This window comes from Artibeus jamaicensis, unplaced genomic scaffold (assembly GCF_021234435.1).
Source record: "Artibeus jamaicensis isolate MK-2021 breed Jamaican fruit bat unplaced genomic scaffold, CSHL_Jam_final scaffold_2172, whole genome shotgun sequence".
NCBI classification, from domain to species: Eukaryota; Metazoa; Chordata; class Mammalia; order Chiroptera; family Phyllostomidae; genus Artibeus; species Artibeus jamaicensis.
In genome coordinates this window covers 1,503,073-1,517,923 of record NW_026522031.1, presented here as the reverse complement: position 1 = coordinate 1,517,923, position 14,851 = coordinate 1,503,073, and the positions used below count along the sequence as shown (strand labels likewise).

Genomic DNA, 14,851 nt, shown 5'->3' with positions numbered 1-14,851 from the left:
CAAATCATCCTCGTTTTCTCTTTTAAAATGGCACAAGGTTTGTGCGGTGTGTGAATTCACAGACACGTGGATGGGATGTTTGACAGAGAGTTCAACGCTTTGTGCTGCTTCTGTTTCTGGGCCTGAAGTCTGGCCACTGTTTCATTCTCTGAGTCTGGGGACCTGAGGTAAGACCCCGGGCTCTATGACAAGCCTTGTTTAGGGGACTCTGAAAGAAGCAGGTGGCTTCATTTCTGCTCTCAAGGCTCCTACAAGTCAGCGTGTCTGTTAACACTGGAGGCATTTTGCAGAGTGGTTGCAACGTGTCCAAGAATGTAACATGAAGTATAGTCGGAGGCGAAAGTGCTGGGGAGGGGAGGCAGTGGGGAACAGTGCGGTGTGACCAAGTCAGACCTGCCCGGAGCAGCAAGTCTCAGTTTGGGAGCTCCAAGGACGGGGCAGGTGTGGGTTTTGGGGGGAGCAGGGGGGTATATCCCAGGCCTTGGACAGCCCTCCTGGAATGTCAACTCCAAGGGCACGGGTTTTATCTGTTTTGGAGCTGGCTGATTTCCCAGTGCTTGGCACAGAGCGGATGCTCAACAGAGTTGCTGAGTGAAGGAACAAATGAATGGGCTGGAGGAATAGCTGAAGTCATCGGAACTGGGCGGTCCGAGAGACCGGTGTGGGTTGGGGAGGAAGGTCGCCTTAAGACGTTTGTTGCTATGGTTGTTGTGTGGAAGGCATTACTCCTGGTGCCCCGGGGGTGGGGGGGGGAGACTCAGGCTTGAGTCCAGCGTTGGTGATAATGCAGGTGGTGACAGACTGAGGTGCAGGGCTGGGAGGGGCGGGGCTCGCCTACCTGAAAGCCGGTGGGTACATCCTCAGGGTCTCTGAGATCACCATGTCCAGGTAGGGCAGGCCTTCCTGGAGGCTGCAGAACTCAGGGGCCACCTGACAGATCGTGACAAAGGAAGAGCATCAAGTTCGACCAAGCCACACAGCCTTCTGTCTTTTCCATGAACTTTTGAGTTGTGACCGACATTAGCAAACACTTAAGGAGAAACCCACAAAATCAGAACTTGATACCACCCAAAATGCATCTGGTGAGCACTGCACGTATTCTGTGGAGCAGAACACTCTCGTGTTGGTCTCGTGGTGCTGTGTGTTGCCAGGACAAGCAGGCCCGGCAGGGAGCTGCGGGTCTTTGAGTGTCGCAGGGAGAAGTTTGGGTACAGAACACCAGTGGCGTTCATTTAAGGAGAGCTGACGCGGCAGGCCACCCACTGTACAGATGCTGCCTTGTTCGATCCTCCCAGCACGCTGACTGGACTGCTGTCAGATGAGGAAACCGGAGTCTTGTAGGTACTAACTGGTCCCTTGTAAAGTTAAAAGATAAATAGTGAAATAGCAATACAAAAAGAAGAGAACAGAAAAGAAAGAAAAGTTTGCAACATCTATAAAGAAAGGATCAATAGTAGCAAACCCCAAAGAGCTAAGAAGAGACTCATTTAGGAAAACAGGCAAAGGATATGAAGAGGCAAAACCCAGAACAAGAAATATGAGTTGTAACGATGACTACAAATGAAAACAGTGAGGGTCCCTTTGTCACCCATCAGATTAGGGAAAGTTGGGGAATACTGGTGAGATGCTGGGGGTGAAGGTGACAGATAACAGTGCCCCGCGTCAGGGTGCCTGGACATCCCCTGGGTGACTTCCGCTGGAGCGGCACTGTCCCTCTCTGGCCCTCACCCTGTGAAGTGACATTGAACGAGGCGTCACTTTTTGGGGACCTGCTGCATTGAGTGTGTTCTGGCACAGAGGTCTAAAGGTTTTGAGGGGCCGCAGTGCACTGTGGGTTTGCGGGGGTGGGGCGCGTTTGAAAGGAGATGTGTTCAGATAGGTGAAGGGAAATTTGCACTATGAAATCAAAGTCTTCGTTTCTTCTTTCCCTCAGTGGGCTTTGTACTGTGCTCCTGAGCGTTCAGCTCAGTTCATACAGGTAGACAGACAGACATCCGCTTGGCCCAGGAGTTCTGCAGTGGCTGAACCTTAGGCTCAGCAGACAGCTTTTAATACAAATGGATGCTTGGGCCCGGCCCCCTGGGGATGTTGGTCTGTGGTGGGGCCTGGCCCCATCTCTGTTTTTGAAGACCTTCCGCTCCCAGGCTCTAATGCGCAGCCGGCGGGGTGAGACCGCAGGGTTAGTCTCTCCGCCTGTCTGCGATGTACCCCAGTGGTCCTCTCTGCAGGGTGGGGTGGACGTAGGCTCAGGCCGCCGTGTTTCAGTGGGACCCAGGCAGGGCACCCACATGTGTGTCCCTGTCCTATTTGCAGGCCAATCCACCCACAGGGTCCTTGTTCTTCCTGCCTGTGTAGTTCTTTCAGGAAAATTGGGAACCAAGGGGTTCTGAGCCAATCCTGCCAGCAGAGGGCAGCAAATGTATGGCAAATGGGGACTCCCCACAAGGCTGGGCCCCTACTCAGCATCGCAACTTGGACCCAAAAGGACCTTAGGAACCGTGAATCCAGATTCCTCATGAAAGACGCAAGAAATATGAGACCCAGGGAGGAAAGGTCGTGAACCCCAAGTCACACAGATTTTGGAGTAGAAACCCAAAGTGTTACTCATTCAGTTGCCCTTCAGTGAACACCTAATGCGTGGCAGGTGCTGGGCTAGGCGCTGGGAATCCAAAAAAATTAGGTCTCTGCTTCACAGGGAAACAGACTAATAAGTAAATTGTTATACTGAATGTGGGCTTAGGAACGGGAGCTATAGCTTCATCTGGGGGCTCATTTATTTACTTACTCATTCAACGCCTACAGGGCTCGTGCCTACCATTGGCCAGGCACCGTGCTGGGCATGGAGGCGTCTCTTTGAGACCCACTGACCTGCCCAGGGGACCTCACAGTCTATCTCGGGATGCAAACCAGTGGCGAGGGTTACAGAACAGACATCCTGGGAGCTGCGGAAGAACAGACAAGGGACGCACATCCCGGCACTTGGGTATCACAAGGAAGTGATGTGTGGACAGAGGTCTTTTCTGTGAACACGGATAAGCCAGTGAAAAGCAGGTGGGCTGGTTTGGATGCTGGTTCAAACAAGCCAGTCTAAAGAGAATGAGTCAATTGCAGGACCTTGAACCCTGAGCGGATAATCAATGTGCTTAGGGAATTACGGCTTTAGTGTGATGGTGGTATGGAGGTCATGTTTCGGAGAAGAGCCCTTTTGTTTTAGAGGTATATACGGACACATTTCCAGATGACCAATGGAAGTGGGCAGGGTGGGGACTCCCATGACACCAAAGTGGCCATGAGTTGACACTGGATGAGGCCGGGGGATGGGTATGCCCCAGGGGTTCGTGCAATTATTCTTCTAGTTCATGTGGGTGAAAGTCTTCCTTCCTAACAAGCGAAAATACTAAATAGAAACGCCGGTAACAACACAGGTGGAACAGCCTATCCCGAGACTGTGAGACGTGTTCAAGAATGAAAAAGGACTGTGAGGGTCTGGCCGAGTGGGAGAGGGGCCAGATCGTAGACCGCAGACAGCAGCTCTCCAGGCACAGAAGGCGGGGAGGCGTCCCATGTGGGGGCAGCCATCTGGGCCATGTCCAGGGCAGCCAACGCCGTGCGGAGGGGGTTGCCTAGAAAGGCGGTGGAAGAGGTAGCTATGCTATACGGGTGCTGCATGTTTCTTTGCCTTGGAGAAAAAAAATTAGAGTTAAAAAACTGGTGTGGAGGAGAATTCATTTGAAGTGAAGAGAAGGAAGAGAGGCTTAGTCTAGAAAGTGCTTTCCCTTGGAGGGGCGGGCTGACCTGGGCAGCCCAAATGTTTAACATAGAAGCAGCTTCCTGGCAGGCGGGAGGCTGGGCCCCGGGCTGCGTGGTCCTGTCCCATTGCCCTGGGCGTGCTCCGGCCCTCTGTCCGTGCTGGTGAGTGCCCCGGAGGGTCTGCTTCTCCTGGGGTGTCAGGAGAAGATGCGGGGGCGGGTCTGAGCGGAATATTCTCATGTTGGACCAGGTAGCACTTTCAGTGTCTTCTTGAAGATAATGTTCAAAAGTGATTCCCCCAGGTACTCCCTGATGCCTGTTGCTCAGGCCAAATAACTCTGAGTTAGAATTGGCAGGACTCTTCCCATCAGCCTGCCCTGCCCCACGTGCACAGAGGAAGCCTCTGCAGCCTCCCTCTCCCTGACCTTGGCCAGGCCTCCGAACAGTCACCAGGTTCAGCCAGAGGTTCTATCCCGGATCCATCAGCCATCAGCCACGGCCTTGGGCCAGTCGCCAAGGCAACGTCAACAGGCCACCTGGTGTGTAAGTTGGGGTCACGACAGTTCCCCACCTGCCCCTCAGGGCTGGTGAAGGTGAAAGGTCTCTGGAAACTGTATGTACTGAGCAAGCCGATGATACCTGTGTTTGAGCATATTCAGTAGAAGGGGGCGTGTTTTATCCCAAGGTCCTCTGCTGTGTATTAACCTGCTGTGAGGATGTGTCGGAGGAAGGCAATTATAAAGTCCAGCCAAATTTGCTCCAGCTTATGTCATAAAATAAGTAATGGTGCCCTTAGGAGGTTGAAAATAAATATTGAATGTTAAATATTTACTAATATTTAACATTGGAAAATATTGATTAAATACTTAATTAGTATTGGGAAAAATTAAAATGCACAAAATAAATGGGATCTTTTCCTTGTGGTTTATATTCTCAATCCAGAGTTCCTTCATCGTCAAGGGGACTTTTTCATCTATTTTTGATTTTCAATGGGCAGAAGCTTCTAATTTTATTTCTAAGCTTCTTTGACTCTCTGTCTTTCAATCATATAGTTTAGGATCTGCAAACCAACATTGAAATGCAATAAATAAACCTGTGAAGGGAACTTCATGGAAAATCTATGGATAAAGCCTTTAAGAAAGAATATTGCCCTCTCCTAGTAATATTGCTTCATTGCATTTAGAGTTTTGTATACCATTTTCTCTGCAAGCTAGACACGCGTGCACGTGCACACACATACACACACACACACACACACCCTGAGTCACTGACACCTACACTCCCCACCCCAGATAGGATGTGGAGTTTACACGAGAGAAGGAAAATAAAAATGTCATTGCTTTCAAAGAGACTTTTCCTGGAAATTCAGGAACCTAATAGAAAAATTAACGTTTTTCTCTTTTGCTAAAGGCAATAAAAGTGGGGGCGGCTTCAGTTTTGTTCCCCTCAAAGAGTAGCAACAGCGGTACACACAGTATTGAGAAGCGCTCGCCCACATGTCACTGGACGCGGCGGTGCATGAAGGGGCTGAATCGCAGCCCCCCGCCCTCCAAAAGGCAGGGGACCTGAAGAGACAGTGTTCTATCACAGAGACCGCCAGGGTAACGCAGCCAGATGAAGAATCGAGACTTCCATTCCCTTTGATTCTCCAGGGGACATAAGACCATAAGAACGGAACCAATCTGTGGAAAGTGTGGTGACTTTGGCTTTGCCCTTTTACCCGCTGACCCAGAAGAAAGGTCCCTCCCCTCGTGCCCTGTCTCCAAGGTGAGCCCTGAGTCCTCAGGGTGAGGCCTGGGCTTCTCACGAACTGATTCTCTAAAGTGGGGCGCTGAGGTCCTCCCAGCTCTGACTTTTCGGCTTTGAGATTCCACAGATGTGTCTGAGGAGCTGTTTTGGGCCCAGAGGGTTGGGGGGAGGTGGTCTTTCTCTCAACATCTCTGGCTTGCCTAACCCATGTCCCCAAAGTTCTACATGCCAATTTAAAGACCATGGCAGATTTAGATGCAGACACGCACCCGTACCTAAGAAAAGGCAATGAGGAAAGTGTATGTGGCATCTATTTGTATCCACTTTGAAAGGGAAGAGACAGGACCCACATCCCAGAAACACGTGGCTCATTCCAAGTGCTCTGGGGTGCAGGCCACTGGGGGATTAGGTGAGGGGATGGAGTGAAAGAACGGAGACCAGCCCGGGTCGGCCCTCACCGCCCACGGCCCTGGGCTGAGCTCCATCGGTAGCGCGGACCCCGCAGAGAACTCCTGTCTTCAGAGATCTGACGATAACAACCCTTTGCCTCCTGCTGTTCTCCGCTGCCCGCGGAAGGACTCCCACGCCCTTTCTATCCCTCGGTCCTCGCAACTGCACTGTGAGGTAGGGAGGGCAGTGTTTCTGCCTATTTTATTGATGGAGAACACAGCCATTCAGAGAGGTGCGTGGCTTGTCCAAGGTCACACAGCTAGTCTACGGCAGAGTCAGAACTAAATCGAGATCATCAGATTCCGAGGATTTCCCACCACGCCCTGCTGCCTAGGCCTCCCTCCCTTCCTTTCCTTCCTTTTGTACATTTTATGGGAGAACAACATACAGCAAAATACAACACAAACAAAGGTGCAGCGCGGTGACTGTTCCCAGAGCAAGCGCTCCTGTGTCACCAGAGTCCCGGCAAAGACACGGGACTGTCCAGCCTCTGAAGCGCCCCCGCCAGAGCGACCGTTCTCCCGACTTCCCACCTGGAAGGGAACTTTGGCCTTTTAAACGACGTTGCACGAATGGAGTGTCCAGCGCGTAGGCATTTGCACCTGCCTTCCTGTGCTCAGTCTTGTGTCTCTGAGATTCACACGGTGCGGAGGGGCACCCTGTGCGTTCTCACCATTGTGTCGTAGCTCACAGTCCAGCCCTTTGGACTGTGGTGGGCATTTGAGTTGTGCCCAGTGTGGGGGTCATTCTGAGGTAGCCGAACATTCTCGTGTGTGGCTTTGGAGCACCTGTGTGCACATCTGTGCTGGGTACCCACAGCCCCAGGGCTGGCATTGCTGGGCGCCGAGGATGTGAGTGTTCAGCTTTAGGAGACATTTTGGATGTTTTTGCCAGTTGGTTGTACACACTGCCTAACATTTTAAGGTCAAGTCAGTTGAACAGCAGCTTGTTAAACGCCCCAGTCCCCTCTATTTCCTGTCACTGCGGCTTCTGCCCTTCCTCCCTGTGCCCACCCCTGCCAGTGTGCTGAAACCTAACCACTATCTCCATCCCAGGGAAGGGGTGAGAGAAAAACAGCGCATTCCTTTGAGAACTGAGTTATTTATTCCTACAGTGTGTACGGTTGTGTGTGTGTGTGTGTGGGGGAGCAGCAAATAAGGCCCATCTAATTACCCAATTTTAAAGGATCGTCCCAATTATGGGACACACACATTCCTCAGCCTAAAACACATTCAAAAAGCAACTATATTAGAGTCCTTGAATTATTTGCTGTTTTTAAAAAAATATTTAGGATTCTGTTCTCTCCATTGCCCTCCATCATTCACAGTTGATTATAGATGATGTTTAAAGAAATAAGCCCTTCAGTAAATGTTAGTGACATCACCCAGCCTGCTCTCTCAGCATCTGATCTGCAGAGAGGTTCTCTCTGTCCACTCTCTCTCGGGCAGTCACGGAGCCCCTGACATGCCCTTAGCATAGCTTTGGGGTTGGGAGTGGGAAGAAGAGGGAAGATGGGGCCCCTCACCATGCAGCCTCTTATGTATTTGGGACACTGTCCATGTACCCACTCATTCAAAGATTTGTTATCATGGTAGGTAATAGGGAGCCGTGGAAGGTTTTGATGAGCGCAAGTGACACCGAACATGGTATTTTGTGACCCAACAATGAGGTGGCTGGAAGAACAGGGAGGTGAGACGGGACAGACCACGGCAACAGTCCACGCCGGGGCGCCCCGACTACCGTGTCTGCCGTCAGAGCGAAAGGGGTCGAAGGACAGAAGCGAGGTGAGCAGTGACTCCGTCTTGCCTGTTCCCGGCTGATGCCAGGGCCTCCCCCGCGGGGTCCTCGACATCTTTGGTCTGGATTGGGGTGCGGGAGTCTAGGAGGTGGACTCATTGTAATACGGGAAGGCTTGCCAGGGGAGGGGGTCTTGGGGGGTTAGGGGAGGTAAAAGTGGTCCCGGGTTTCACTTCTGGGTGGACGACAAAAGGACCAAAATGGCGTGGGCCGGGTGGGGCCGACCCCTCCAGACGGAGCCAGCTCCGGCAGGGCTGTGTCGAGGGCCCCGGGGGCCGCAGGGTCATGGATGGGTGCTCTCGGGTGGGGGTGGGAGAGAAAGGCGTGGTGCTGAGGACTGACCCATATGAGGACAGTCCAGGGAAAGGGGACAGAGGGACTGGAAAGGAAGGGACCCTGGACAGTGTCACTGATCTCCTGGACATGTCCAAGGAGATTAAAGACTAGGCAAGGTGAGCTGGAGGACAGAGGTGAGGCCAATGCCAGCGTCAGTGGGGTCGAAGGAGGGGCAGGGAGAGAGGGGATGGGGCAGGGGGTGCCGAGACTCCCCTCCCAGGGGGCAGGCCGAACAAAGTCTGGGGAACAGAGCAACCCGAGGGGAGGGCAGCGTCACATGTCTGAGCAGCAGGCGGTGACCAAGGGAAAGGACATCGTCTCCCCTGTAGTCACTCTGGGCAGAATCAGGCCCGATGGAAAGTCCCAGAGAGAAAGATTCTGACTCAATGTAGGGAACGGTTTTCAAATGACTAGAACTTTGCAAGGAACCAGGCAAGCCCCACGCCCACTGGAGAGTTCCAGGAGCTGTTGTGGGGCGTGTGACGAGGGCTCTGTAGGATGTTTACGGATCCCTCACCAATAGGAGGTGGCCGAGGGCAACTCCATGGTGCCTTCCACATCTGGGACTGACGGCCGCATGACAACTCCCCCCCCCCAGGACAGCCTGCAACATTAGCAGATCTCGGATCTCTCTGCCAGGCTGAACAAATGTCACAAGTGTCACAGGCACTTGGAGAGGGATCAGCTTGCTGTTTATCCCCCCCTTCCCCAGCATTCCCGACCTCGTCCTCCGGCCTGTGTGCACGGGGATGATAACTCCATCTTCGCAGGCGCCCGCGTCACGTACCACTTGGCAAATGCTGCACAAAGATAAGAGCTTTAAGCACCGGAATGTACTGTGTATCCACTTGGCCTAAAAGCCACTGCACGTTAAATTTAGAAGGCCCGGGCCAGAGCCCACCCCGCCCTCCGTTTTCTTGCCTCCTCCTCAGCCCCCGTGCCCGGTCTCGCTGACCGGGAATCTGAAACATGTCTGCAAAGCCCAGGAGCTGTTAGCGGCTGCCTGCCTGGATGTTTATAAAAATGTATCATCTGAGGGCCTGGGAGGAAGGGAGCATTTCCTCGGAGAGCCGGCTCTGCTAACCATTCATTGCAACAGCAGCCACTGCAGCAGCCAGTGCTCCCCAAATATTTACCCGAATGCCCCCAGGGGGCAGGGAGGTGCCTCCCTCTCACACTGTGAGGAGCTGGGGTGCCCCCCGGGGAGGCGGCCGCATTTCAGCAGACCACCTTACAATTTATTTACAAAGGTCTCCCTCATGCCTGGGAATCTATAATTGAACAGCTCTCTCTTCTATGTGGGTTAAATCCCTTTGCAGCCAACTCCGAGAACCTGTAGAAATCCTTTTGTTGGCCAGGAATGCTGTTGTAGTGAATATTGTCGGAAATAAATGAGCCATTGTCTGGGCAGAGCATTTTCTGGTTAGATAGAGATCTCCACTGTGATACGATTTATTGTGCAGGGTTTAGGGTTTGGTTTAGTTTTTTTTGTTTGTTTTTTCCCCCCAAGCTCATTTTAAATTCCCTATTGCCTGGTCAGTCCATTTTTATATCTCAGGGCATAAGTGGGGAGGGCAAGCTAAAAAAAAAAAAGAAAGAAAAGAAAAGAAAAACACTCTTTTGCTTGAAAGGCTGTCTAATGGCCTGAAATGGTGTCTGGTACCAGGTTTCAGCGAATGGCCAGAAGTGAGGTGTGTCTGTCTGTCTGCCAGTGTAGGGGAGAGTCAGCCAACGCTCTCGGCAGGCAGGTGGCTGGCAGGACGGCGGGAAGGGAAGGAGGGAGACTCAGAAATTCCGTGAGGTCGAAGCTCCCATGTCCAGACCAGGAACCACAGCCCAGAGAGGTCGGGGGACTTGCCCTCACTTTGCCGCACAGAAATTCTCACCTGTTACTCTTTTTAAGAAAATAATTCCACAAACCAGCTAAGTTTTAAAATATACCCAACCCTATCCGTTGCCTCCCCTTTGTGCCCCAACCCGGGACGGAACCCCGAGTCCAGTTATGCGCTCTGACTGGGGATTGAACCCGCAGACTTTTGGGATGCTACAACCAGCTAGGCCATCTGGCCAGCGTCCATTTTTCTTCTTTTATAATTAACTCCTAAGATTTGAATTTCACTATCAAAACACAAGAGCGGGGATGTGGCATTCGTCAGATCTAGACAGAAGACCGGGTGAGCCAGTAAACCTTGCCCAGGCTGTTACCGCACCTGTGAAATGCGGAGCAACCCCGGCTCACAGGGATGCGGTGAGGACTCCCCGTCAAGCGCCATGTATGTAGGGGTTTCTTAAGGAGCTCGGTTTGCACTTCTGCTCTGAGACAGGAGCTGGGAGGCCAAGCATCAGATTTGTCTCTGACAGCGCTGGTCAGAGACCCTGTGAGCCCCCCAACACGGGCTCACCCCAGGAGGGAGAAACACTTGTTCTGATGAGAATTTAGAACCCCACGCCTGTCATCAGAGGACGGTGGAAGATTCTAGGACATAAAACCTGTAGTTGAGCTTTGGGTGGGCCTTGGAGACGGCCTTGACTCTGGCCCCCTCCTGGGGCAAGAATTAGGTCACAGCCATGTGGCTAAAGGCAGACCCAGCCTGGCACTCGGGAGCCCGACAGCAGGCAGATGTGTGGGGGCTGAGAGCCTGCCTGAGGCCAGACTCCGAGCTGGCGGACTGGATGCCAAGTCTCTCAAATCCTGTGTCCCCAGGACAGGCTCGTCCTGACTCACTTGCCTATTGACCTTAAGCCCTCAAGAGGGAGTGACGAACCCCCTCCTGGGTAGCCTGTGGGGGGATCTGGCCCCCAGACGCTTCCCAGCAAGTACCCTTCAAAGCCTATCAGTCTATTTCCTTTGGACCCTCCGCCAGAGGTGTCTCTGGGTGGCTTGTCTGCCTTCGAGTGCCTCTCTGTGGAAACTGCTGCGTTCGCACAGAACTGATAATGTCCCTTTGCCAAGAACTGAACATTATGCTTCCCTGTCGTCTCGTCTGATCCTTACAAGAGCCTGCTTTGCACAGGAGGAGCTGAAGGTGTCTGGAGCCCAGGCAGGCCACCCACGGCCACACAGCCAGGCAGCGGGGGGCTGGGCCTCACACGGGCCTGTCTCCAGGGCCACTGCTCACCTTCTCCCACCTGACACAGTGTCAACCCTGTTCCTTTTCCTGTAGCTGGTGGCTCTTGGTGAAAGTGATCCCTGGGCAAGAACGGCCTCTACAAGGACAAGCTCGGGATAAGCAGACCCAGAGCGGTGGCCAGCGGGAGCTTCCCCGCTGACATGGGCCTGTGTGCACACAGAGCGTCTCTCTTCCCCATGGAGCTGGCGGGCTGTGTTTGGATAAATAGGAATGAGGCTTATGGGGAGAAAAGTTTCTGTTTTTTGTTTTTTAATGAAATTCAGGGGCGGGAGGGGACTTACTAAATCTCAGACAGCATGTGTCTCAGAGCCTTGACCCCCGATTTCTGCTCAAAGCAGCTGGGCCTTGGTGGCCCAGCCTCTGCCTGCCTGGCGCAGGCTGGGCTGCAGGTGCCGGGGGTGAGGGGCTGCCCAGACAGCAGGGTGGCTGCCAGCGGGCTCGCAGGGGGTCCCCCTCTGGAGGCCTGGCAGACCCTCCCCCTCATACCCCATGTGGAGGACTGTGCTCCCTGAGGTGGGTGTGGAGGGGAGATAAAGGCTGCCCTTTCTGTCCTCCTTCCCACATGTGCCCCCAAAGCCTGAAGGCAGGGGACAGAGGGTAACAGGGAGGCTTCCCTGAAGTGAGGCCCAAATGCTCATCTCTAGTGGAATGGGGGTGCCAATGGCTCCCAGCCAAAGCCTCCCTCCTCCTGTGCCCTATCCAATGGGCAAGCTGAGCCCTCGGACCCCCAAGATGAGAGGCTTCAGTTAGGGGCGACCCCTTCAATGGCAGCAGCCTCTCATTTGGGCAGAGCTGCCTGTGCCCCAGGGGGGCTTCACCCCAGTCCTCACCCCAGGCCCCACTCTTGTTAACTTTTTAAAATTAAACCTCTGCTATTGGGCTGCTCTTTAACGTGGGAAAAACCCAGGTGGGCGGCTGCAGCCACAGGAGGGCAAGCCACCACTCCCCACCCCACGAGGAAGGACCCTCAGTTTATGCCCTTATTAGATTTGTGTGTTTGACGGCTCTCGCTAAAAGATCCTATCGAACAAGACTCTCCCCTGCCCTGCTGGTGCGCTAAGCAACCTCGGGCTTCCCTGATGTTTGCAAACCGCCTCTTTTGTACCCTGACGGTCATACTGTTGGGCTGCAAGGCCACCCTGTGCCCGACGGAACTGGCATCGCCCTACAGGTAGGGGGTCGCGGGCAGTGCTCGGCTCTGCGGGTGGACGAGCCCGGCGGACCACCGCCCCCGCAACCCGCGCAGTGGAGAAACTGCGCTCCCTGGGGGCCGGAGGCAGCATCGTGGGGGCCACAGACCCTGCCCGGGGCGGGGGTTGCAGGGATCAGAAAGGCGTCTTCCCAGAGAAGGGGAGGCTTATGCCGCAGCAATGTTCAGAAGGCATTTGTGTTCTTTCACACAGAAACCATAAAAACACTTACACAAGGTATTGGAACAGAACTGAAACGAGTCCCGTCGCAGCCGCACCCTTATCGCTGCATTATTGGCGCGCGTGCGCTCTGCGGTCCACGCCTCTCTGCCTCACACCGACCACGTCGCAGCCCGAACAGCGTGGCAGTGGCACGTGTTAATTACGGCAGTTTGTTTTGGCCGCGGATCTTACGGAATCGTTTGTTTCTTTTGTCTCCCGTGTCTCCTGTTGCCTGTAACGGGCCACGTGCAAATGACCTCGTTTGGTTTCTCCTGCCCTGTTGTGAGGCTTCTCACTGGGACCCAACCTTAAGGTGGGGGCAGACGGGTTCCCTCCTCCAGGTGCCAGAGCGACAGGGTCACCCAAGGGCGCCCCGAGGGGTGGGACCAGCCGGCTGGAGGTATTTTTGCAGGATCGTAGGTCCGGATAGCCAGGGGTCAAGTTCACATCCATGGGCGGTAGTGGTGGCAGGGAGGGAAGCTAGGGCACCTGGGGACAGAGAGCAGCCCTGAGCGGGGTGAGGAACCCTGTTTCCTGTCCATCACAGGGTGGCAGCAGATGGGCCCCCACCAGCTCCTGGGGTGACAGCCTCCCAGCCTTGCAGGGTCCAGAATAAGAGGCCGTGGGGGTCAAGCTCAGAAGTGGGGGGGGGGGGGGGTGACCTCCCAGCAGACCTAGGGAGGTCGGGCGCCCCTGGAGGACAGGAGGGTCATGTGGTGCCGCGGAGGAAACAGATCAGAGCCCAGCTGCCCCTCTAGCTCCGAGCCCTCCCACCAGCAGGCACCGGCTGTCAGGCTGGATGGAGCCGGTGTGTCCTGCCCCTTGAGGCGGCACCGTGTACGCGTGCAGGAAAGAGGAGTGTCCTGCTGGGGCAAGGCGCCCTCTCCGTGCCCCGCACGCCGGCTGCTGCCCTTGCAGAGGTCCAGAGGGCCTCTGCGTGCCCCTGAGTCAAGACCCCTGGTGAAGGGCGAGGAAGCGGGGGACAGGAGATGTGGGTATGCGGTGGGGACCAGGGAGAGGAAGCCTGGACTGTGGGGGGGGGTGGGCAGAGAGCAGAACCAATGACATCTTTGGAAGAAGGGAAAGTTCTGCAGCCCCATGAACATTTGTTGACCCAGTTTTGTGGGGCAGGCACAGGATGAGTTTCACTTTATCACTTCGTTGAATGTTTATTTTATAGATGAGAAAGCGGAGGCTCAGAGGGGTTTTTTTGGCAGCTCCCTGGGCGGAGGGAAGGTGGAGACTGCCAGAAATACGCAGTGTGGACAGCGGGAGTGAAAGCCTGTGGCCACGACCACGCCGGGCAGAGAGGAACAGGAAAGGAAGCTGCCTCGCCCCAGTCCGAGCGGGGGCTCTGACGGCTGAGGGACACTCAGAGGCAGATGCTTCCTATGGGACAAAAACCCGGTTGGGCGCACGGAGATGGGTCCTACCCTGGGGTCAACCAGCAACCTCTAAGTCCTCAGCTCTGGTTATTGGATCATTTTGTTGGCCCTTAAGCAGAAAATAGCATCCCGGGCAAACGGGATGGCAAAAGAGCGCTTTGTTGGAAGGGAAGGAAGGTTAGAGAAAGTTCTAAACTGAAAGGGACAGAGACCTGGAGGAGTCATGCGGGGCGGCGTCTGGGGAGTGGCGGGGAAGGAACCCTGTCTGCGAGGGGAGCAGAATGCACGGGCTGAGACGCTCGGTGGCGCTGAGGCTCGATGGCAGGGCGAGGCGAGACACATGGAAGTGACGTGCATCTACCTAAGGTTTCTGAGATGATCTGTTGAATGGGAATAACAGGAAGATTTGCAACAGCCACAGCAAAATAAGAACGAGTGTCTGGGGCGCTGCTCGCTGCCGGGCCCTGGGCTTCCACGTGGTATTCCAGTTCACCAGCCCTGGTCTCTCGTAGCAGGTGCAATTATTATCCCTTCTAGCAGATTAGGAGCCTGAGGCTCAGGGCCACGTGGGTGGTAGAGGGGTTCAGGCTGGCTTTGAGGCGGGGAGACTGACCCGCAGCCTGTGCTCTCAGCCGGCAGCCTGGCTCCATCTAGGGTGGGCAAAGGCAAAATCGGCAAAGAGCTGTGGGACCTGCAAATGCCATGGGCGAGTCCTGCTAAGAGCATCCGTGCTTCACACCGCCCTGAAGTGGTGGGCTGTGGCTCCTCTCTGCGGACCCCTGGGGGGTTGGCAGAGAACAACTTCCAATGCCGGGGGCTCAGGCAGGAACCCCCTGGCCAG

General features: G+C 54.5%; 1 protein-coding gene across 1 annotated transcript in view; it reads right to left on the bottom strand.

Annotated features, from left to right (window-relative positions):
• Positions 1-14,851, bottom strand: part of TBXAS1 (thromboxane A synthase 1) — a 139,558-nt gene that overhangs the window by 7,319 nt on the left and 117,388 nt on the right. Inside the window, exon 10 of the mRNA XM_053656614.1 lies at positions 839-930. Within this exon, the coding sequence (XP_053512589.1) occupies positions 839-930 (92 nt within the window). The remainder of the gene's footprint in view (positions 1-838; positions 931-14,851) is intronic.